Source organism: Corvus brachyrhynchos, unplaced genomic scaffold (assembly GCF_000691975.1).
Source record: "Corvus brachyrhynchos isolate BGI_N302 unplaced genomic scaffold, ASM69197v1 scaffold221, whole genome shotgun sequence".
In the NCBI taxonomy this organism is placed as follows: domain Eukaryota; kingdom Metazoa; phylum Chordata; class Aves; order Passeriformes; family Corvidae; genus Corvus; species Corvus brachyrhynchos.
The window spans coordinates 1816370-1842000 of record NW_008236622.1 but is presented as its reverse complement, the minus strand read 5'-3'; the positions used below and the strand labels follow the sequence as shown (position 1 = coordinate 1842000).

Here is a 25631-nt window from a genome sequence, read left to right as displayed (position 1 = left end):
TTGTGCATCAGGGGCGGGGACAGCAGGAGCTGCGAGGCCCCAGTGCACACAGCTCTGTGCTTGCCGCTCTGCCTCCCACCAGTGTCTGTTTGCTCCTTGGAAAAGGCCAGCGACACAGGAGAGATATCGACCGCCTCAGATGCTACCAGCTGCCCTGGTTCAATAACTAGGTCAGCTAAAGGTTAAACCAGCTGAGGCATACGCATTGTGCTTTTCTTCTTCACAAGTTTAAAGGGGAGAATTCAAGCCAACTTCCCCCCCCCCCCCCAAAAAAAAAAAAAAAAATCAACCAAACAAAAAACCAAAAAAAAACCAAAACAAAACCCCCCCCCCCCCCCCAAAAAAAAAAAAAAAAAAAAACAAACAAAAAACCAAAAAAAAACCAAAACAAAAACACCAAAAACCCCCAACCAAGCCTGGGGGGAAGCCTGGAGCAGATTCCCAGGCTGGCCTGGCACAGTTCTCCTGCCCCTCACCCTGTCCTCCACTGCCCTGCAATGCTGGCAGTCCATGTCAGAGCCACTCACACTGAAGCCATCTCACGTCTAGGGGGCTAAATGCACCTTAGACATAAATCAGTGACATTAAAACAGCAATTAAATAAGCCTGTTTGCTTTGATGTACCTTATTGTGATATATTAATAACTTTTTGCATTATGTAGTAAATTCTGTCAGAAATCATAGTCCAGTTCCAAATTATACCATTTACCAAGCCTAATGGAACTTTAAGGACATTACACAGTATTTTGTCTAAGTATTTTAAATCAATCATGGTTTAACATGCACATGCACATTTTTTAATTTTCCTAGTGGTGTGTAATTGCATTTGAAGCTTAGGCTTTTGCCACTTTGGTGGGAAAGACACATCTAGCTTTCCACACTCATGTAACGAATAATACATACTTTGGAGATAGTGTAATCTGAAATTCCTCCACTGAAAAAATCAGAATGACATCTAAGGAAACTGCCTGTGGATCTTAGAGCCAGGTTTAAGCAGTGAAAAGATAATTTCTGTGCTAATACTGCCACCCATCGAGAAATAGGAGGCACAGCCATTGTATGTCCCTGTTTTCATCTCTTCTTCCTCTTTGGTACGCTGTAATGCTTTCATGTATATTTTCTCCTCACTGTTGTCTTTAAGAATATAATGTTATCAGGTAAAAATTGTAAATAAACTAAATGAAAGTGGTAGGTCAAATATAGCTATAAACCAGAACAAAATCAGTAATGTATAGAATTCTCCCTGTGAATGGTGACAGGGAGCTACTAAACCCCCAGCGCATAAACATAGCATGTATAAATACGTATCATGAAAGCACATGTAGAGCCCTGATCCAACCCAACAGAATTCCCACCAGCTGGGCTCTTCCCTCCACCCCGGGAGAGCTGCACTTTTCCTTTGTTAGAAAGGGAATCTCCATCTGACCTCTTGCTATTTTCTCTGGGGTTCTTATGCCTATTTTATCACCTACCTCACTAATGTTAAGATCAAACCACATGATTGCTTTTTGCTTGACATGGCTTCTTCATCTTGTGGTGGTGGTTTTCCCCTCCATGCAACCCATAGCTGTTTCCGTGCCCTGGTTGTGAGAGGTTCCCTTATCTTCAAGTTTCTCTGGTTTCACAACTTCTTCCCTGAATGATGCTTTTACCTTTACCATTTCCTCTCACAAATTATCGACATCCATATCATACAATGGCCATTAGCAGTGAAACACTTGAACCACGAAATTTTATAATAAATTCCCTTGAACAAATATTTGATTTTCTTTATTATCCCTCGCATTTCCCAAGAGTTACCCCTGCACCCACAGTAAATGGAGTTAAAATTTAGTTCAGGAAAAACGGCTGTTTTTTCCTTTCCTGACCCACCTTTTGCTGTGCAGTCCTGCTCCCACTGCCAGCTTTTGGTCAAAGTTATTCTTTGTTAGTGAAACTAACATGAGGTGCATGAGGGATGTAAGAGCTGTCCTTGGGTCAACAAAAAGACCCAAGAAAACCTTTTTATGAACTTTGTAAATATGAACTAAATGTATTTAAAAGGCCAGTGGTTATACAATGTACTTTAAAGCAATGCTCCTTCTCTTTTCCAAATAGCAAGGTCAGTCTCTCTTTAATTAGCAAAAAGCCAATCTTGCTTATGACAAAAGGAGTAAACTACTTTTTTTCTTTTTTTTTTACACTTATAACTTCGTTTTCTGGAAAGTGGAATTAATTATGCTTTTCTATTAAGAAACATCATATAAATTATGGTTTTGTGTGCTATATAGACCCTAGGGTTATATTAAGTGATTGCATCTCCTGTACAGCTAGAGATGAAAAACTTACCAGGATGGCACAGATGGAAAGGTCATTAACAGAACTCAAGAAATCCATCTGAAAATCTCACTCTGTAAAGGTTTTATGTAACAGCTCAATCTCACTGAGATGCTATTGAATAACAGGCATGCTGGAAATCTTCTAATGCTTTACAAAGCCTGGATTTATGGAGAGGGGGTTACATCATTGTATTGCTTATTGTCTGAAGGATGAAGAGTGGAGAGTTCTAGACTCTGGTGATTCATTAAATATGGATGCTGTTATGGATTCTTCAAAATGAAAAAAGACAGCTCAAAGAACGATTTTTTTCTGCATTTAACATAGTTTCAGAAATGAGCAAGTCTCCCAAAGTTCTTGAAAAATTTAAGGACTAACCATTTTTCAATTAAATAGCATTTGAAAAAACATGAGATTACAAAGGCAATAAGACATTGTTTGGTTAACTAAAGAGTTACTCCTTGACAGCTTCAGTTAGGACTTCCCATGCAATATTTTTACCTTCATGAGAGAGTGTGAACTGTTTCACAAGACAAAAGTTTATGAGCTGTGTAACCAGTATCAGAGTTATCCGTTACCCAACTGATGGAAAGTTCCTCCAGTCCAATGCTCTCTCTGTTGTTTATGATCTGAGGTTGTAGAACTTCTTTCCAGTTCTTACCACAGTTCTGGCAAACCTAAGATGCTTAGCTGCCACTTCTTACTCCTTAGCTGCATTCACGTATTCTCTTGGGTTATCTAAATTTTCACCTTATTTACTAATTTTGCTAAATATGTGGTAAAGGAATAAACTGCAGCAACTTGACCACTAAACTTGAACAGCACAAAATCAAAAAATCTAAATGGGCAATAGCACAACTTACACAACTTCACTGCTGGGTTTCAGTGTATTTGAGAAACCTGTGTGTAAGCACAGATATCTTTGCTTTGATTAAGCGTCACACAATTGTTACTGCTTGCAACTGAAATACTCCTTGAGATATAAGAGTTGCAACATTGTTTTCCTACGCATCTTGATGTAAAGTTGATCATTCTTAACCATTTACATTCTCCCATTCTTCCCGTACTGCTCTACAGAGATGTACATTAATTTTTCTATGTAATTTTGTATGCAAAGTTATAGGAAGAATGGTGCTTCCAGGACTTAGGGTGAATGCCTAAGAACAACATTTGAACAAAAAAATTTTAATTACTTGGAGGAATGAAAACGAAGTCTCCTGGTGTCAGAAACTGAAGTATTGCATTTTATGACAAACATTTTCTTAAAAGACTTTTAAAACTGTATTACAAAAGCTGCAGAGAAGACTACCACACCCTGAATGGGGCCCTGAGGCCTGACACTGCTTGCTAATGAAGATAAGATAAAGTAGCAACTCCGGGCTGGGGACATTCACTGAGCACTTAACACCTCCAAGGTGGAGACCACAGCCCCAGGGCTATCAGCTGCCAGGCTCGAACAGACCCTCGCACCAAGGGGTGGAGGGAGGAGAGGCTTTGGGTATCTTGGAAAAGCCTCTGGTCAGAGGTGCAGTACATGCCCACCCTCCGCGGTGCAGGGGAGCCCAGCTGAGGGGCCCTCACTGGGGGGGAAGCTCATCCACAGCAGAAGGGGTGACATGGCCCATCACAGGGACCCCCCTCAAAGGGGTCGCCAGACCCTGCACCAGAGCACCAGAGATGGTGCAGCAGACCCTCAGTGTTGCAAGGGACAGTGTCAAGCCAGCCCCTGCAAGGGAGACACGTGGGCATTACCACCTGGCCCGAAGTGTGCATTAATCCACGAGATTCTGCACTCTTTGGCGTGTGCTGTGCATGGCGTGTGGCAGCATGTGGCAGCGTGGCCACGGCGGCGACGGGGGACCCTCACCACCAGAAGACCAGATGGAGGGGAGCAACGAGACGTCATTGGGACCCTCAGATGGGTGATGTGCTTCCATCTAACCCCTGGCACCTCTCCCTGTTCCCCCACCCCCCCCACACACTTCTTTTTTCCATTTCTTTCTCTCTTTCTTTTCTCTTCCCTTCTCTTTGCCTCTCTACTGTTAAATAAAATACATCCATTTTTTGGCATCCACATCTAACCTCGTTTGGTTTTAATCTCGTTTCTGGGGATATTTTGAACCTTCTAAGTTCTTTCCGGTTTATGCTCAGAGACTGAGCTTGCTTTGCTTTTCTGGGTTTAAACCGTATCGTAACACCTGGTTATGTCCTTTTAGCCCAACCTCCTAATACCTCACTTACATTTGGGTACACTCCCCAGTTTATCGTCAGCGGATGAATTTATGATACAAGATCCCTTTCACCAAAGGCAAAGGTATCCCTGTTTTGTCTACTTGCAAAATATTATTCCATCCATTCCTCAAACAGCCACAGACCTCACTCTAATGCAAACTGTAAATTTAAATTCTATGCAGCACCTTCCATGGAGGTAAATAGGTATTTTCAAATACCTCCCAAACAATGTTTATGGAATATTTGAGTAACTGTGAAGGGCAGTTATCTAATGTGCTTGAGCCTGGGACTTCAGAGCTAGAGGCAGAACTGAAGCTGTGTGTCATCTCTTGCAGGAAAAATAATGATGATGGACTTAGCCTCATGAATCCCTAGAGGACAGGTCTGGTTTCTAATACATCTAGCTTCTACTCCTAAATCAAGTAATCAGAAACTTTTAGCAGATTTTAGCAAGATTGGATTTCTGATATCTCATTAATAGCTGGTCAATAAAGCATAAAATATTTTTAAAATAATATTAAATTAATTCCCTAAGAGTAGTGTTGATGAATCAAAAATGCACCATATACAGTCCATATACAAGGAACGTTAGCAGCAGAAGCTAATTTAACAAGGAATAATATACAATTAAAAGACTTTCAGAACAGTCTGGACTGTTGTCCCAAGTTTGCACAATTCTTCAAACACCAAAGAGTATCCAGGTACACAGCAGTAATGGCATTTCTCTTTTCTTCTGCTTTTTGACTGGCCAGGAACAACCAACAAATTGAAAATACTGAACTAAAGGACTCTTAAGCAGGACTAGAATGCAACTGAAAATATTGGCAAGGACTTCTTCCCAAACCTGGATCCCAAGAACCATTCTGTGCATGTGCTTGTGTGCTGGGGTAAGCAATTGCAACTTATCCATTACTTAGACATTTAAATAAAATATCTATATAAAGCTATAAATGCTAAGAAATTGACCTGCCATTTCATGTGTCTGCTTTTGAAATGAAACTGTTCTGTTTACTCAGAACACTTGTTCTGTTTACTCTATGCCCTCAAAACAACAGACAGACTCACAATCTGTGAAAACCATGGACTAAATGAGAAGCACAGAGGACTGGAGAAATGGAAAAGTAACTAACCAGTTTTTCCTTGCCTCAGGTCACACTCATGCACAAAGCAATTACTAAAGGATTATTAAATAGAAGCAGGCACAGACAGTTGTATTTCCTGTCACCTCTACACTTCTGTTGGTGAACATACAAGCCTTAAGTTTCAAAATAGCCCAAATAAGGAAATTAGATCACACTTAGGAGGAATCATATTTGACAATATATTCATCACTAGACATGGCAGGTTGACCTTGGCTGGGTGCCAGGTGCCCACCAAGCTGCTCTATCCCTCCCCTTCCCAGATGGACAGAGGAGATACAATATTATGAGATGGAAAACCACTTGTAGGTTGAGATAATGCAGTTTACTAAAATGAAAGCAAAAGTTTGGGTGTGCACAAAGAGTGAAAAAAAGAAAAATTTTATTCTCTACTTCCCATCACCAGGTGATGTCCAGTCATTTCCCGGGAAGCAGGGCTTCAGCATGGAATTGATTGCTTGGGAAGCCAAACACCGTAAAAAATGAATGCACCACCTTCCTCCTCCTTTTCTTATCTTTTATATCCGAGCTGATGTCATATGGTATGGAATGTCCCTTTGGTCAATTTGTGTCGGCTGGCCTGGTTGTGTCCCCTCCCAGGACCTTGCCCACCCCCAGCCTACTCAAGGCAGGAGGGAATGCTACAGAGACAGCACTGCTCAGCTGCAGCCAAAACACTGCTGAGTTATCAACACCTTTCCAGCTCCCAGTGCAAAGCACAGCTCTGTGAGGGCTGCTGCGGGGAAATGAACTCCAGCTCAGACAAACCCAATACACCAGAGTAATACAATTTTACAGTGATTTCAGATGGTTCTGTTCAAATGCATTACTTTGCACTGAATGTATATATTTGATGTATTTGATAGGAAGATAGAAACAACAGAATGTGAACACCAAGGCAAAACTACCAAAGAAGAATACCCAGGAAAACATCAGTATCTCTTTATTATGCTTAGGTTATTACTAATATTGAATATAGAAGTAGTCTTCTTTTTTAGGAATCAAAGTATTATTATAGTAGCTACAAGTAACTACTACCATTAGTTACTTTAAAATTACAGAGTTCTTGGGGAAAAAAAGGTTGCTATATATTTCTCTAAATCACACTATTGATTTATACAGATAAAGAGTCCTTATTTGAATACTACAAATTATTTCACCAGATTAAAAAAATCTAAAAAAGACCATAAAGCTTTTAGCTTATAGAAATGTAACTATAACATGCACATTTCTCTTATTCTTACTGGAGCTCTGCAATTCATTGGAAAGTTGGGAGATCCATGTTCTTCTTCCTTCTATATAGAACCTCTAGATTTCATGACCAAACTCCTGCTCACTGATGCTTAATTATAATGCTCAAAAAACATGAAGTCCTAAGGAGATAAAAAAAAAGCAAACAAAACAAATAATTCTTAAATGTGGTTCTTAGTTCAGAGATCCCCTGGCTGCACTGCAAGATGTACACCTTCCTCTAAGAAACCTCAGAGGGTGAGAAGAAGGTACAGGCACATTTGCCATGCCCTCGCCACCTGGATCTCTCAGAATGGGACACCCACAGAGACAGAAAGATGGTGAAAGACCAACACGGAAACTTTTAATTTATTACTAGCCAAAGCTGTGCTTCCTTTACTGAGGATTTCTGCCCTTTGTTCAATCTGACTCATTCCCTCTCATTTTACCTCAGACTGGAGTCCATCACAATAATGATTATTTTTAGTTTACAGGCGGGAGCTCCATTTCTGTGCCTGAAAGCCTGGGTTGCCCACACTTGCTAATGCTGCACTTGATACACTTGGTAGCACAGGAACACACACGCAGCTAAACAAAACCTTGTCCAGGCACAGGGCTGTCAGAGGCTGGTGAGACCTTTCCAAACTCAAGGTGCTTCACATGCCCCTTTCCTGCCCCTCTGCAGCCCAGCAAGCACAGAAGCAGAGCATGTTTTGAAAAGGTACCTTGATGCAGAATTGCACAGACAGGTGGAAACAGTGTTGCACACTGCTGTTAAAGAGGAAAGTGAGCTGCACTGCACTGCTGACAGCCTGAGTGCCGCTGAGAAGTGCTCTGACAAGTTCTTAGCCTCCACAGTAGTCCCTCCATTTGGAAATTACTGCTCTGAGAGCATTGATCCTGCTCACTCAGTGCTTCTCATGCTTCCAAGGACAGCCGGGAGGCAGTGGCTGCAGCATTCAGCTGTCCACCAGTCCAGCGGGCTGCTTAGGCTTTGGATGGGTCTCTTGACTATTGCTGAGCTGTATTTTTCTGGTTTCACATCCATAAACTTGCTTTCATCTGCTAATGAGTCTGTAAGAGGTCTTCCCTTTTCCCTTTTTCAGTCCCACCAAATATGAAATTTCTTAAATACAATTAGCGCTTTATATAGTCTAGAATAAGCTTACTGTCTAAAATAATTCTGTGTTGCCTTCTGTGGTCATTTTTACACACAGAAGTTCACAAGCTGTCACCCACTTGAAGGAACTCAAAACCGACTCCTTTACCAGCACAATTTAAACACATAGATGAAGAACTTAGTTTATATTCATGTATTAGTGGATAAGTGACTTACAATAAGGAAGCAAGCACCAATCATGACAGCTTTCATTTTCACATCAAGGTCCATTGGGAATGAGATTCCAAAGTTATCTGTGTCTGTAAACATTTCCTGCACAAGCCCAGTCCACTGCTTAGAAATCTTCCCAACAGTAGAAGTCTCATCCACAGACTTCACCTATAGGTTAACATAAAATTTTTAAAAAGCATCATCAAACCTGGCATTCATAATATTCCCAAATCCATTAAAAAGCTTCAGACTGTTATTTGAATTAATACAGTTATTGACTGCAAGGGTTTGTACCAAAAGGCAATCAGACTATCAGAAAGTCGGTCTTAAGTATTAGAGCCATGAACTTGATTCTGAACTGACTGGGAAGTTCAATTCCTTGATGGTGCTGGGATACAGCACCCACATGCACACAGTCGGCTGAAAGTGCTGTCTTTTGGGCAAGAGAGTGAATTAGTTTCTCCTGCCATGTATCAGGAGCTGCTCAAGTGAAAATTAAACAAATTACATTCTTCTGGTCAAAAGCAGAGATTAGCCCTGTGGCAACATTATGTTTTCTAAAGTTAGATCCAATCTTCCGGGTCATGTGAAGGACTAGTTTCCAAAATAAACGATACAAATTTGCTGTAGTAACTATTTGCAACATCACTTTAAACATTAAATTGTAGCCTAGGATATCTTCTACATAATGTCCACAAAAACACTGTTGCATTAATCAATATTATTTTAAAAGGAAAGTTGTAACTCTTCAGTCATTCAACTCGGTATTTCAGGTCTAAATTATGTTAATTTACTAGTTCATCTAATGATTGTTAAATGATTAAAGAACTGGCTGTAGGAAGTCATTTTAATAAATACCTGATATAGCTGACTATATTTTTCTTAGAGCCTGGCGTAACAGATTCAAAAAGATTTTGCTGCTAAATATTTTAATTGATTTAAATTAACAGGGAATTATTCTCAGTGATCACTGAGGAGTGGCTTTAACACATCATTTCTGGAAGTTTGTCTGGTTTATCTAGAGTAATTTAGGTATCCAGAGAAGTGATTTGATTACACCAGCATTAAAAGATGATGTAGCAATTACCTAATATACTTAACATTACTTAATATATACTATAGTTCAGCTGACAGGTAGTAAGTCAAGAAACAAGCTAATATCAAACTACTATCTGAAAACAGATACATGCAAACAATTTTTACATTGCCTACCTCAAAATTAACATCCTCACAACACCTGCACACAACACATGGGCCAGTAATTTTCAGTATATCCATTCTTTTCTCATCTTGAATGGTAAACTTTGGCAGGCAGACATGCCAGTTCTGGACAACATAACCAATTGTTTTTCCTGGAGGTGCCTGGACTTCCAGCTTCACAGGAAAAAGAAAATCTTCAAGTGAATGTTCATTCTTCCATATGCTTTTGAAACAAAACCCACACCATACAAATGAAACACAGCTTATTTTTCTGCAACAGTTTGGCCTTTCAGTGCATTTTTCTGTGAGTGTTTTCAGAAGACTACACTCAGATTGCAGACCTCTTATTCAACTTTTGCCTTCAAGAAAACAGTAAGAGACTCCTCAGGCTGTGGAGCACACAAACTATGCATCTACAATATAAAGCTCAAAATTCAGTGAAAGAAAGGCAGTGAGCATCCCAAAAGCATTCGGTGAAGGCATTATGGAGTGCTGCTACTGCAAATGCCTCAGCAGGAGCTATGAGTAGTCTCAGAAGTTGCATCATTCCAGAATTAGGTTAATATGAAAAAACCTCATGATCTCCTGTGTTGAATGTCACTATAGCTTTCAGAGCTGTAAAATGAAAACTCTAGCTGTTATTTTATGAAAACCGTTGCCTTACTCTTCCATACCAAGTCCATCTCCAGTGCAGATTTCAGCACCAGCCACAAGCTCTCTCACAGGCTGTTCAATCAGCTTTTTCATTACTGCAGTCAGAATTGGCCAGTGAGTCCAAGTGTTGCAGCACACTTGCTTCTTCCTAGACCAAGGACCTCATCCACAAATCCCACAGATCTCTCTTCCCACACCTTACTGGAAAAACTTGACTCGCTTCACCTCACCTCCTGATTCAAGACAACCCCACCTTAAAACTGCACTGGAGGTCCCTGTCCCACGAGAAGGAAGGCAGTGAGAGGCAGCAACTCACCTCCTGTAAACAGCAGGGGCAGCAGCACATGGAACAGCGGAGAGGTCTCTGCAGCATTATCACCTCGTGGCCCAGGTTGTCTGTAATCCGGATGGTGAAGGGCCGTGATGGCCCACAGCAATTCCTGGTAAGGCAGTCTGTGTCCTCTGCTGCAAAGTACACCCTTTGCCCCAGTGCATTCTTGAGTTCATATTTGTTGTTTACTTCAAGGCCAGTCACAACTGAAAAACAGGAAAAAACCTTCTAAATTCCTAGGAGTGTTTGATCAGACACTCCCTGCTAACTCTGCAGCTGTCCTTTGGGAAGACAAGCCTTGCTCAAAGTCTGTCAGAGGCAGCTGCTGGCAAGGGGAAATGACAGGAAAGGACTCTCAAGCAGTGAAGACTGATGGAGAAGTTCAGAGAGAAGAATCCATGACGAACAAGGACATGCAGAAAGAGCACAGAGATTCCCATTAGTCCCCAGTGTGCTGCCTGAGCAAGCACCACCATTACCAATAACACAGCAGGGAACATTCTCAGGGAAGAACTGAATGGATGTTAAAGAGAGTTGTGAATTTGGGGGTGAAGACAGAAAAGGGCACAAATACATTCAGAATAAGAAAGCCATGAAAAACCTCAGGCAAGATTTACAGCAGCACACATCAAAAGCAACAACAGCCAGGACAGAAATTTTAATTGGTTTCTATAACAAATGAAAGCGCTCTTTTAAATTTTAGAAAGAACTGAAAAGAAATATGTAGCAGCAACATTAGGGGTCAGCTGGGATGTATGGTCCATTTTATTTCTTCTATTTGAAAGACACTGATAATATAAACTTGGATATTCTTAAAGCACAGGATGAGGGGAGCAGAAGAAAAGCTATTCAGTGTACTAAAACAGCAGGATTGCCTGTAAACGGGATCAAAGCCACGTGCCAGTCCATGGAATTAGGTGGGATATGACAGGACAGAAAATAAGAACTTTAATAAGGAAGAGAGGAGAGTAGGAATCATAGTTAACAGGTAACATTGGAAATGTGTGACTTCATCCATAATTAGCTACGTATCAACTATAGCACCTATAACCAAGATTATTCAGTTGCATTGCTGTGTATCTTTTGGTATATAGAACCCATAGAAAATCTTCCCTTCTATTTTCTCCTTCCTCTCTTCCATGACTTCTGCAGGAATTGAGACAGGTAACAGAGGAAAGAAGGACAAAGGTGGTGACCACCTTAAAAACACAGCATCAAAGAAAGTCTAAACTTTATTGTTCTTGGGATTATTAGACTTAAATACTTTGTACTTACTCTCAAGAAGTTCAAGTTGCTGATGAATTAAAACCTGGTCAATCTGCTCATGGTTGAAGAATTAAACAGAATAAACAGTTAACAAGTCGCAAGACAAAATGTACTTTTAAGAACTGCTGCTGTTTCATTTTAGGATAAAAATGTATTGATCAATACACTGTCCAGAGGCAGATTATCTACCAGTTAAGCTATGAAAATAGGTCACTCCCCTCCTGTCCTCTGCCAGTTTAGCAGAAGAGTGTTCCAGAGCACTGGAGCTGATGGGGGGAGCTGAACCCAAACTGGTCTGGTTACAAGTGCACAGGGCTAATGTTCACATGTTCCTTTCAGGACTCAGAGCCTGACAGAGCTCTGACATCATGTCCCAGAGCCTCCATACAGACAAAAGCACGAAATGGAGACATTTTAGAGCAGAAGCTCAGTTACTTCTCAGCTCTGAGGGAAATTCAGGGGGAAATCAGCCTCTCCTCACCAGTACTTCTTTTTTTCTTTTGCCTTTTTTTTTTTTTTCCCAGCAGTTTGAAAAACTGGAAGCAATACATCAGTATTAATCTTTCCAGTGCTGAGATGAACCGTATTTTATGGTACAAAGACATATTCAGTAATGTGGAAACAATTCTTATTTTGCTATTAGCATTCTCTATGCTGTAAAAGTCTTATTTGCACCTCTACTAACAATATTGAGGTGTAAAGAAAGCATCATGTGGAAAATTAAGTGCCTCTAATGTACTACAGTTGACAATATTATAGGTATTTATTCTACACACTTTGACAAATGGCATTACATCTCACAAACAGTACTTTCAGAAATGGGAAGGATGTATGATAGCCCTGTGTCCCTCATCCTTTAGCATCCTATTTGGCAGGAAAGTACTCATGAACAAGTGCTACACCTGTAACAGATATCTCTGCATTCAGATGTTACAAAAGGCTTCACTTAGCAGCCCACAAGCAGCAACCCTTGCAGCTGCAACACAGCCAGATGCTTTATTTAGCTATTTCATGGATGCAGGCTGCTTCCCAGAGCAGAATACCTGATCTCTGGGGAAGGAGGAAGGGTGCAGGTACCTGTGTGAGGTATTCCAAGCCAGGAGGGCAGTTGGGAATAGAAGGAGGAATAGGCATCCAAAATGCCCTGTCCATGGTGGGCTGATTCTGGACAGGTGGAACAACAAATCCACCTGGGACTCCCATGGGCTGTGCCTGGAATCCATAGTTCCCTGCACCTGTGACATTTAGTACGGTAAGAGAGATATAGTTATGAAAGTTAGATATTGGAAAAGAATTGTCCCACAATCTTCAAAAGAGTAATTTATTCACTGTTTGAACTATGGACATCCTTATCCCTTATATATTTCAGTTATGAATACAATAACTTTCAGGAAGGGAGTTACACTGCCATGAGAGGTTCTGATGCCTCAGACAAAACCAAACCAAATAAATAAATAAATGCATCATTCTTGAATACAGAAGAAATTTCATTCACACAAGAGAGTCAATTCAAAAAACAGAAATAAATAAATAAAGTGTATTTCTAACTAGAGAAGACAGAATACTTTAAATTACATGAAAAGCATTGGCATTTACACAAGCTGTCAGTTGAGTAAATGAGGAATTTTAAGATAAAGTTTTCCTGGAATTATACCTTCTACTTTTGTGAAAGGAAATGTCCTTTTAGCAAAAGTCATCTATAGTTTTCAAACCAGATGACTTGTGGACCTACAGACCATACCAGCTCAGCACCAAATTTCACATCACATTACAACAAATGGACCACTGCACATGAAAGATCAGGCTGTAACCATAAGCAGGCCTGTACCTCAGGTCCTGTAAACAGCTGTGGCTTAAAACTCATAGGTGGCCACATCGCCCACCCCAGAGAAGAATCCACCCTTTGGGAATTCAAAATCACTTTTATGTCTGAGCACGGGCTTTGCACTCAATCTACCTACTGCTATTGTGTGCAAGTGCATGCACATACAATTACTCAAAGTAACAATGCTCCTGCAACCTCCATGGCACAAGCAATGAGTGCTCATTGCCCACTTTACTTACAAGTTTGCAAGTTTACTTTACAAACCTCAGAGTGCCTTGTGCCAAGATGCACAGGCCTTAACTTATGAACAGCGCAGTAACTTAGGCCAAACATTTTGCTTTTTACCTCTGACTTATGCTTTGAGCCTGATTTTTAGATATTTATTGTGATTTGGATCTTCAGAAAGCAGTCACTGCCAGAATGAGAGATGCTGTTCAGGAGTGCTGCACTTTGAAGTGGAGCAGGAAATGAGACAGGACAGAGCAAGTGAGGGAAAATGTAAGGTATGACCACCTGCAAAGTAAAGCAACAGAGCATGAAACAGGAAGAGAATACACACAGAACTGCAAGAGGAAAACAATTCTTTCTTCAGTTCTGGATTTCTAAAGAAAAATAAAGTGAAATACTGAAATAACATGATAATTAAAAAATCTGATCATCCGTAAAAACCTGCCACACATTACTTGCAATCAGTAACACCTCCTAGCAAACTCCCCACAGTGACCACCAAGGAACACCTGATATTTTTAACTCCTACCACTATTGGTACTGCTCAACATGGAGCACCCAAAAAGAAAGAAATTACTTTTCAGCAAAACAGACATTAAAAGGAACTCTATAGAATTAATAGCAGAAAAGTAAATCAGAGATGATCCCCCTTGTACCACATATTCCCTGTGCTTATTTCCTAATGGTGTCACAGATCTGTAACCTACCTTCCCACCTACCTTGGTATGTCCCAGGGACCTGCTGTGGGGAGCCATAGGGCATTCCAGGTGCTGTGGCAGGTTGAGGTCCTGGAAGAATGGGACATACACACTGAGTATGGATCATTTCCTCCTACCCTGCGTGGAAGATCCCCAGCACTGCCTCCTTTTCCAGAGTACACACAGAACGAAACTAGAGAGCTGTTTTCTGTACAGCAAAAATATACATCAAGATCGTATTTACGAACAATGTATGTATTAAACATCAGTAAAACTTAATGGAGTTCTGGTCCTTAAAGCACAGAAAAAAGGCAGGTACTGCACAGGATGTCATGAAGAGGTCACAGAATCATTCAGCTTGGAAAGGACGTCCTGAGATCATCTAGTCCAAGCCCTGCTCTAACAGGGTCAGTTCACTCTGCCTGGACCAAAGACGTCTTTGTTCATTGCTATGTAGGAAGAGGCTTGAATTCAAAGCATTGCCAGGAACTGACAGTCTGCCCTCCAGAACATGGCAACGAGCCATTCCCCTCTGTGTAAAACCTTTTCTCCCAACTTCTTTGACTAATGCTACACCAGCAGATGGAGAGGGTTATGGATTTAAAAACATTTACCAGCTTCAGTTTGTAAGCAGAAATAACATGAATTTCAAGGTTACTAATTTAATTTTTTTACTGAACTTCAGAAATCAAGATCTGAAAATGTAAGCTCTATGTTTTGTAAAATATTCCAATTTTAAAATGTAAATAATTTCAGCTTAAAACATTCATACATATTTCATATAATTAGAAGGTAAGCTAATAGCTAAGCTAATATTGCTTGAATATGCTGTCTTTGATGTTAGCAAAAGTTGACATTTTGGTTATATTTCACTCACCTTGCATTGTCGTAAATCTGCTTGTAGTTTTTCTGCAAAAGAACATTTTTATCTCATGATTTTTTAAATATATAATTTCACACAAGAGCTATTCAGTTCTCTATTATTGATAAAAGATATTTGCCTCTCTAAACTGTAGGGGAAAGCTAAATTACAAATACAAGGTAAAATAACCTTAAATATCTCAGCTTCCATCTAGGCTACGTCTCCACCACCACATAAGTCTGAATTTTCTATGCCTGCATTCATGCTTTAAGTATCCTGAAATCATCCTCAACTCAGAGGAAAGCATTGGGATGTGCAAGACTCCACTGCACAGCCATTTGGAAACATCCTGTAATTCAGATTAACAGTTTACTGCAGTAATTTAAGGGCAGCTGGTTCAGTGTATTGATGTTGACCACAAAACCTGCTCGGGTAAACCCTGGAGCAGCCATGTAGCCATGCTACCACCTACTCAGTTCTTTAAGCTATTCCACTTCTCTAGTGCTACTATTAAATATCACATATCCAGTTTTTGCCTTCACAGGATAACAAAGGGTGGTTGCTGTTAAAAAAAATGCCCCCCCCCCCCAAAAAAAAAAAACCAAAAAACCCCAAAAAACAACCACCCACCACAAAACCAAAAAAACCCCAACTTACTGATACCAGCATAAACCTTGAGAGTTATTTCTTTCTCTGGGGTAAGGAGTGAAGCAAGACAACAGCAACAGATCCGAAACAGTCAGGAGATCCAAGAGTGAAAGTGTAAAAAAGAATGGTGTAGGCTCTCCTTTTTAAGAGTATTGAAAGCTTTAAAATAAAAAATAAACCTAGTTGTTCTTTAAAAATAATCCAGTTCAAGTTAAATTACCAATAGATTTTGTCTTTTATGATTCTTCTAACTACTTCAGTTCAGTGAAGATGGTTATTCAAAACTGGGAAGGGAAATGAAACTGAAAGCAATCCCTTCCTGTTTTTCACTCTTTGAGTAAAAGCAGGTCTCACAGGGTGATGTCTATGTTTCTGGGCTGTCATGGAACTAATTCACTCTCCAAATCCTACAGAACATCCTCTTTAAGAGCAGCTGGTTCAGTTGCTCTTAAACATTCCTTTTTTAATATACATTTTCTTCTGCTTTACTAACTCTACTAATAAAATCACCATCCTTTTTCACATACTTTAATTGGATTCTGGTCATAGGGTAGTATGTAGAATGTAGTAGGGTAAAATGTAGTCCCTGTATGCAGGAATTACCACAAACTATAGAAGAATAAAAAATGTTAATTAAACTAGCAAAAGATCAGCTTATGCTGTGAGATGTTCCAGCTACGTCAACTTCAGCAAAATACTGAGAATTACAACTAAGCCCTTTAATAAAGGGAGAGTAGAGACAGAACGATATGATTTATTTAAAAGAAAGGCTTTGTAGTAGTCCAGAATCTTCCATTGTCCCTAGAACCACACATACAAGCCTGTACAGTCTAGGATTTAGAAAGGGTTGATACGCTCTATAGTAAAAAAGCAATAAAGATTTTACAAAGTTCAGCCCTCATTTCATCCCTAGATAGTTCCTTTTTTTATGAATGTCCATGTTTCTTTTCAGTCACTTTCTCATTTTCAGAACTACGTAACACAGCTACATGTCCCTCACCCTGATGCATGTCACTAGATATCCTGCAAGTAAGTCAGACATGTCATAATTATGTCAACTATAGAGCTTCTGCTTTTTATCAGAAAAACAGAATACTAGCGTGACAAGTAGTTTCATTTCTTATCCATCTCACTAAAGTGCCAAGAGCATATTAATGTAAGCCCCCCAGCACAAACATGCTTAGTGCCATATAAACAACAAGCCAGGCCCTTTCCAAGACATTGTAATATTAAAAAAACAAGAAACCAAATAGCCAGGAGGCATGCATTATTTCCCCTTTGTGGCTTTTTCTTTTTTGACGTTGCATTATATTAGACTATTCAGCCACTGGATTTTAACCTTGACTGCTGGAGAAACAGTATGCTTAAAGATCAACTAGTTGATCTAATTAAACAGTTTATTATTGTCTAATGTTAACAAAACATTATTCAGAGAAGGAATTTTTTTTTTTTTTTTTTTTTTTTTTTTTTTTTTTGTTCTGATGCAGTAGGGTACCCTGTCCCCTTATACTGCCTTTTCTCCTGAGACCTGGGAGTGCCAGCACCTGGCAGCCGCACAGCCAGCTCACACGCAGAGTATCAGCCTCGCTCAGACGAGGGGACATCAGCGCTAATGCCGCTCTGCTTTGCTGGGGACAGGACCGCGGCTGCCAACACCCACCCGCGGGCGCCGCCCGCCTCCCTCCTCCAGCGGGGCTCTCCCGGGACAGCCCGGCCATCAGCACCTCCCCTTAATCCACTCTCTGCAAGCGAGTTATTTCTCTAAAGAGATATATTCTAACTTAACCCGCACTCCCCACCCGGAAAACGTGGGGCTTCTCCTCGTCAGGCCTCAAACTTCCAAACATGAAGACTGCACGACCTCTATAGCCAACCTGCTTCACTGACTTCTGGTCAAAACGTTTCTCCCACATTGAATTTGAACCTCTCTTGTTTCAGTTTATGCCCACTGCCTCTCCTCTTCCTGCCACACTCCTCTGAAGAGCCTGGTTTTATCCTCTTATTAATGCCTTTGGGAAGGTGGTGCTGCCAGCCCTGCCGAGAAACACCGGCATTTCCAAAGCTTTGCTCTTCGTGACATTTACCTTTTTCATTTCACCCATGCCCATTCAGTCCTTTTTAAATTAATTAATTAATTAATTTATTTCTACTTTTTAGTTACAGGCCATCAGGTTACACTCAGGTGATAACGCCAAGTTCTATGTCCACCCTGAAAGGAGAATAAATGTATTTGGAACAATTTTACCTTGCTTGTAAGGCAGGACCTCAGGGGAAATAATATATTTACATGGACTCCGTAGTTACAGGAACAAGAAAATACAATACTGAATTGTTTGGGAAACAAAAGACTTGGAGCCAGTTGGCTCACTCCCTGATTAACAGCTCTCATGAACAGATCTTCTGCACCCTCTTCTGTACATTCACATACATCAGACTCGAGCTGCTGGTGTCCACGTATGCCTCTTCAAAGGAAACTGTATTTCATGTAAATCACACAAATCTGATCACAGTAACTGGGTGCATGCACAAAAACCAAGACTGGGGACTCAATCTGAATCCTTAACAAAGAGAACAAATTAAGCGCAGGTTACCTTGTAGCTTTACATACTTTGTAGTCTTTGTCTTCTACCTCCCAAAATAAGCTCTCCATTTCAATACTGAATTTTCCATAAACAAAATCAAACCAAAAAAACCCCAAACTATTATTCTAGCCCTGCACTGGATTTCACCTAAACACCAGATAGGACAGGGATTTGGGGATTTTATTTTGCTTGTTTCCTCAGGTACAGAAGAATCTAATCTAAAGCTGACTAGCATTTTCCCACACATCTGCACTGAATCCACTAAGAGGATTAGTAACAGACACCAAGAAACAGGTTTTAAACATCTCTTAAGAAACAGGTATAGAATTTTTTGACATGGTTGGGAAATTAGAAATACATGGCAGTTTTTGATACCACCCTTCTTTTTTAAAGCAATATAGCATAGTTATATTTAGCTTGGTTCAGACTCATACACTGAAATTCAAATTGTATTGCCCAGAAAACATGACTTTTTGACATAGGGACGCATGTTAGTTCTTAGATGAGAATATCATTGTCCTATCAAAGAGAACAAAGATAGCAGCATATCTCTTCCTTTCAGGCATCTATCAGTAGAAAAAAAAAACTCAATTCACCTGCAGTGGTAGAAAAAAAAGATGCTGTGATTCACAAAATACTAAGTAATTTATCAGTCTTGCCCATATCAAATAATGTTCCAGTTCTTTTCTTGTCCAGCTAGGATCACTGATGTTGTAACTGACAGTCAGTGCTTTTCTGTTAGATCAGGGGGTTGAAATGGTCAATACCTTTTTATTTTCTCCAGTGAGCAGATTTAACCAGCAGGGGAATGCCTAATACATTTAGAAAAGAAGTTGGAATTGTTTCAAGAGAAATAAGAAAATGATCATGCTCCTAGAATTTATTCTTTTAAGCCCATTTACCTGAAAAGAAACATTAATTGTAGATTCTTCACCCCATTTTCTAGGTATGTTGCTTATGGTCTGTATAGTCAGAACATTACTTTCCACTGCTTTAACTTCTCATGCTCCTGACTCCTCATCTGATCCTGTGGTGCCCAATACCAGAAGTGGGACCAGTTCCTCCACCAGCTTCTCACACAGAGGTGTCCAGTAACCTGGAGCTGACAAAAGCAGCTCTCATCTTCCTTGCTAACATCACCTAACCAGCTCCTTTTCCCTCAGTGCTCAGGCAGTACATCTGTGTGAGGGGACATGGGAGGAAGTTCACTCAAGGCTGTACATGAGAGCAAACAGCCTTTGTGCACCTCAAACTCTGTTTAACCGCATTTAACCTCAGGAACAGCACTGTTTGCACTACTAAAGGAAATAAAAGTGGTTACTGGGGGGGTTGCTTTCTGTGCCTGTGGACACAATCCCACAAAAGACTCTCTTCTCCAGTGTTTGTGATCTGGAAAGCAAACCTGGAACAGCAAGCAGACATGGGAGATGCAGATAAAGATAAGCTGAGAGTAGTTGTTGTCTTAATAGAAAAGACATAGGATGTGAGGTTTGAGGCACAAACTTGAGGGGGCTACCAGGAAATAAATTAAAAGAAAGAACAAAAGAAAAAGGAGGAACAGAGAAAGAAAGAAGGAACAAAGGAAAAGAAGACTCCTCCTGTGGCAGGGCAGGAAAAACTCCTCAGCTGCACCAGCTGGAGCCCCAGCCATGGGGTACAGGTTTTTATCTGGTGTTTCCCATCCTTCACTTGTGCACATTTTGGGAAAAACTTTAATTGTAACAAATAGTGTTCAAGTCTTGGGAATTCCTTTAGCTGACAGTACTTAGTCCTGTATTGATGTGTGCAAGTGGTTATCCTAGCCTTAAAGACTGTGGGCCTCAGCAATGCTGCTGAGGTGATTTAAATACACAGAAGATTCAGCAGAACATTTAGCATGTATGTATGAGTTTGGGGAAAGGTAACGAGTCTGAAGTAGTTACATAGATTTAAACTCATCTGTTCTCTAGCTGCAGTGCATGCACTAGGCAGAGAGATCCCTCATGCCCTATGCTGCAAATAAAAGTGATTCCACTTTCTAATACTGAAATTACAGCATTTGTTTTACTCCGGACTTTTGATGACAAAGTGATAATTACCTGATACAATTTTAACAATATTTAGAACTTGCTTGGAGAGTTGAGATTTTAAAAGACTGCCCCCAACCTAACTATTCAAATTTAAGGAATCTTATCCAGAATAATTTCCTTTTTTTTGCATTTATACTACGTCATACCCAAACTAGTAGTGGTTTTGAAAGCAGATAGGCAAATAACCTAATGTTCCAATACGCAAAATCTACATTTTAATACAGCATGATGAGTCTAGTATGAGCCCACCACCAGTGTGACAGACATAATGTACATGCAGTAAAAGGCAGTTTAAATCCAAACATTTTAAAAAGTAGATAAATTGCTATTCTTAGTATTAGCATTATTTCTTTGATGTGGAACTAGGGCAAATGGATTCCATCCTGCTAGCATTTGACAGGCACCCTGAGCCTCAGTGTAGCTCTCATTTTGTTGTGGTAGTTAGGCCTTCACTAATTTAATAAAATATGTATTCATGAAGCCAGAAGAAGCAGCTAACACATCATCTCTGTATTAAAGATTTGTAATTTTGTAATTGTAAAATTGTAAATTGTAAACAGTACTGTTCACATATTTGATTTCATTTAACAATATCAAATCAGTCATCAAGCCTGCAGTCTAACAAATGAGGTTTAGGTTCTCCTTTGAGAGGGAAACCAGGTGAACATGGGTTTAGTGTTGTAATGTCCTAGCTAATTCAGCATCCAGATAGCAGCAGTGGACAGTTAAGAGTTCCAAACCACATAAAGTAGCATTCCTTATATTTTTACATATCCTGAGGAGCAACATGTCCCCCTGGGCTGTCACTAACAATCATGATAATCACTTACAGAAGAAAAGCAATTCATGCAGAGAGCTGTCAGCCATCACCATCAGTCTTTCCTCAAGAACACAAGGGGAAAACAACTGAACAACAATGGAAGCCATACCCCACATTTGGTTTTGCTACTAAATGTCTTTGTGCCAAAGGACTTTCTTTCTCAGACTGAGGAGGCTAAATAAAGTTTTACGGCTGCCCGACAAACAAGGTTTTGAATGTCAGCACTGTAGATGAACTGCCATAAGCTACTCTGCAGTCAGAAAATGGGATATTGGGAGGAAAAGAACAAGTTGACATAAAGAAACAGCCCATTACAGTTTCCAGAATTTAGGATTAACAGTGGTACCAACAGTTTAAAATGCAGCTTGTGCAAATCCTGTTTTCTGCTAAAGAGATATTGCTACTCCAAATAGATACTTACAGGGAATATTTTCCTAGGCATGACTTGTTCCTAAAACGTATAAATAATACCGGCATAATTAATGAAATACACCAAAAAATCAAGTCAGGACAATTCCACCCCAGCCAGACATCCAGCTCTGTATGTCAAGGCTGGCACTCTGAATTCCCAGGCTGCTCAGTTATCTGTGTTTGGTTTTTTTTTGGGGGGGAAGGAGGGGTTTGAAGGTTTTTGCAAAGCCAAGTTTTTTCATTTAAGCACTGTTGCAGGTGACACTGAATCATACAGCAGCAGTGATGTGCTAGTGGTCCTTGAACTCTCCCTGCCTTTCTCCAGTGCCTCTTCTCACAAGCACATTCTGTGTGTGGGTGGGGTTCACTGGCCAAACTTCTCTAGAGCCAATATTGCTGCACCACTGTAGACCTGGAATCATATGAAGCAGTTGTATCAGGACACCACGGGCCTCGAGATGACGTTCCCCTTTGAAAACGTACATGAAACAAGGAAGCCTGGAAGCAGCAGCCCTTTGCCGTGGTGCACAGGGTACCTCTGACTCCAGGGCAGGAGTCCCCCTCTGCTCCCTTTGCCCACTGTCTGTAGCCCCTCCTCACCAGACACACCTCTTTGAGCACAGCAAAGAATGTAACGCAGCACCCAGGCCCACACCTGCTTCCATTTAGGGTATCGTAATCTTTTGGACACTAGCATTGCATTTGAATTCAGCAGCATGAAAAAATGCCTCTTAAACTTATGTTCTTGATTAGGCACCCTTGGTTTGTCTGGGAGCTGCTGATAAAGGAGAAGCTGGGTTTCATTGTGCTGTGATATACACTGGCACTTCTTTTATCAACATTAGGACAAATAGAGCAATACCGATACACAGAACCAGGCTGAGGAGAGGATGTTATTAAAACCAATGAAGTCCAAGTTAATGCATTTCATAACAGACTCGTCTGATAAAAACGTACTGGGACCTTGAGGCTTCCGTTAATTAAGAAGATAATTAAAAAGTTGTAAATGTAGAAGGACTACTAGATCTGCAAGAGTTTATGAGGTGAATTTATAGCTCAATTAAGAATGAAAACTGAGGAAGCCCAACACCAGGCACTGCTTCTCACAAAGACAGCTGGGGGATTTGGGGAGGTTTGGAAGTTGGAGAGGAGAAAACATTGGAAAAGGAAAGTATTTTCATCAGATATAAACCCTGTTCTCTATTAAGACCTAGTCACCAATGTCAGGTACTGTAAACTCTTACCTAATACTGATCACCTGGGATGTGGAATAATCACATATGAAGAAATTGCTCATCAAAGCAATGGCCTCACGTTCAGGCCAGGGCCATTTCCCAGAAATCCTTAGCACAGCTTTCAGGAGGTTCACATTTAGTCCTATTATTTCCTAAATCAAGTTTTACAGATTTGTTACTCCCAGCCCAGAAGGTTTTTCTCCCTGGTTGCTGTATCATGTGGTATTATAAATTGTATTTCCCATCTGAGTCAATTTTTTAGCGTAATTGAGCTGCTGGTTGTTACTGATAAGGTTGTTACAGATGCCCTCTCCTCTCTTCCCCTCTCCCCTTAACCATGTCTCTGCTGGCACAGCAGCAGCAGGATGCATCCACGCTGCCTGTGCTGATGGGAACTCCCAGCCAGGCTGCAGTTTCCCTTCCAGCTGTGACAGGTTTGCCATGTGCTGCCAGAGGACACCGTCCCATGGACACACTCCAGGAGCCAGCCCTGCTCAGATACTCCTGCACTGCTGCAGGACCAAGTTTTGTGACCATGGCCCCCTGATCCTGAGAGGTCCAACACCCTGCACTTGCAGCTTCTCCAAGTTGGATGGGATAAGGTGGCTGACAACGTCTATGCAGGGATGCTCCGCAAGTTTCTGGAACCAGTATGTTCCTGAAGCAGGTTTTCAAAATTGAAGTAAAAGTCTTTTTCACACTGGTATTTACAATTATTCTATGTGATTCTCTTTCAGTGATCTTTCCCAGAATTTCAGGGCATGTGATTTCTGCCCAATTAGATCTATATTAGCATTATTCAGTTTTCTATGGCTTCAGAACACATTTTACAACATTTCTAGTTATTCTCTGTGAACTAATAATATAAAATACTTGCTGTTAAAGTTGCCTACAATTACACTGGACTCATCTGACAGAAGGCCTTATGACCAGATCCAAAACCTAAGGTTTGTTTTATCAGGCTTTCAATGAAGCCCTGGGGTTTTAGTGCTTCACTGAGGTGCTGGAACTCTAAACCCTACTACATCAGCCAAGACTGCACTTAAGATGACATTGCTTCATAAATGAGACACTGAACAAAACTATTTACAAAATTTAGTATCTGGGGATGGTATGGGAAGAGAGAGGAATCTGACACTTTTAGAATTTTTTTTTTTACTACATCTGCAATGATATATGTGCTTCAGGAAAGACTTCTACATCTTTTTTTTTGTAATTGTTTGAGATTAAAAAGTTCACCAAGAAAGCTAACACATATTTGTAGTAATAAATATATATGGGGCTAAGTACATCAATGCTGCATGAGGCATTTTGCATCTCTGCAGATTTTCTTACACTTTTTTTTCTCTCAATCATCTCTTATCAGTGATATTCCTGAAGTACAAGAAAAAAGAACATTAAAGCTTGAACAGATCAGCAATGCAGTAAAGAATTATGACTTCACCAAGCAGGTGCTTATTTTGTAGCAAAGATCCATTGCTCTTTTCCACTGAGAATATATTTTTAAAGACCATATTAGACTTCACATCTGATTGAAAACATTCATTTGCTCTTAGAAATATCTTATTCTCCCCGCGTCCTCCTCCACCCCATGCTAATTTTGTTCCTATACTCTTTCCTTAGCTCATGTTACCCTGATTTTGCAGGGATTTGTTTCCATCAGACTCTTCCCAAGCTCCATAACCATTTATCCCTTCCCTTTTGACAGGGGCAAGGGTCTGACCCAGCGTGTGACAGTTCAACTAAAACCTCATGTTCAATGATACCACTCAAACACCGTACTGGCAAGAGAGAACTGCAGAAGACCACAGTAGTTGAAATAAACCATTTTATGGGACTGTTTCAAATGAGCATGTCAGTCAGGTCATGCATGTATCTTTTTTATGCCCCAGCCGTATAACCACACTTCTCTAAGACAACAGCAGGTTGTATGGAAGTCCAAAGCACAAACTTATTGGAGGAGGTAAGTTCATCTGTTGAAAAAACACAAACCATGAACAAAACACCTGGTCCCACTGGTTCCAATCACTGCAGCTAAAAGCAGTTTCACCTTACTGAAGTTTTTGTGGCTCACATGCACGTGCTTTATTTAGGTGCTACACCTGCTGGCACAGATGATCTTGGCGTATCAATTGGTGTTTCTGTGTTCTTACTAAGCAAAGTATTTGCCAAAGGCACGCTGCCTGTTTGCACAAGGGCTTCTCTCTACAGTCCTGCCTAGATTTAGTGTCCCATCCTTATTTTATTGCCCTGAAACTTTCACATCATCTCACTCACTGTTTGCAGTTATTGAGCAAAGCACAAAGTAAATGCAACCAACCATTAGCCTGGTCCAAAATTCACCCAAGATTCCACAAGCAAACCATAAATGACTAAGAAAAGACTTATGAAGCAATACTGGATCTTGACACGTGGACTGTGATATTTCCTTTAGGGCTTTGGGTAACGTGTTCTAGTGAAAAGTGTCCCTGTCCATGGCAGGGAGGTGGAACTAAGTGATATTTAAGGTCTCTTCCAATCCAGACCATTCTGTGATCTGAAAAGGTGAAAAGGTG

The 25631-nt window shown here is 40.5% G+C and overlaps 1 protein-coding gene across 5 annotated transcripts in view; it reads right to left on the bottom strand.

Moving 5' to 3' along the window:
• Positions 1 to 6605: 6605 nt before the first annotated feature.
• Positions 6606 to 25631, bottom strand: part of LOC103624857 (phospholipid scramblase 1) — a 24745-nt gene continuing 5719 nt past the window's right edge. Inside the window, exons 1-9 of one of the 5 annotated variants that reach the window (XM_017726456.1) lie at positions 15969 to 17379; positions 15327 to 15358; positions 14459 to 14539; positions 12776 to 12933; positions 11708 to 11750; positions 10418 to 10638; positions 9460 to 9621; positions 8254 to 8415; positions 6606 to 7060 (exon numbers count right to left, since the gene is read on the bottom strand). In XM_017726456.1, coding sequence (XP_017581945.1) covers positions 7031 to 7060; positions 8254 to 8415; positions 9460 to 9621; positions 10418 to 10638; positions 11708 to 11750; positions 12776 to 12933; positions 14459 to 14539; positions 15327 to 15333 — 864 coding nt within the window. In that variant the 5' untranslated portion in view covers positions 15334 to 15358; positions 15969 to 17379 and the 3' untranslated portion in view covers positions 6606 to 7030. Of the gene's footprint in view, positions 7061 to 8253; positions 8416 to 9459; positions 9622 to 10417; positions 10639 to 11707; positions 11751 to 12775; positions 12934 to 13868; positions 13956 to 14458; positions 14540 to 15326; positions 15359 to 15968; positions 17380 to 25631 lie in introns of those variants that run through there. The other 4 variants (XM_017726457.1, XM_017726458.1, XM_017726455.1 and 1 more) reach the window with 4 other exon arrangements.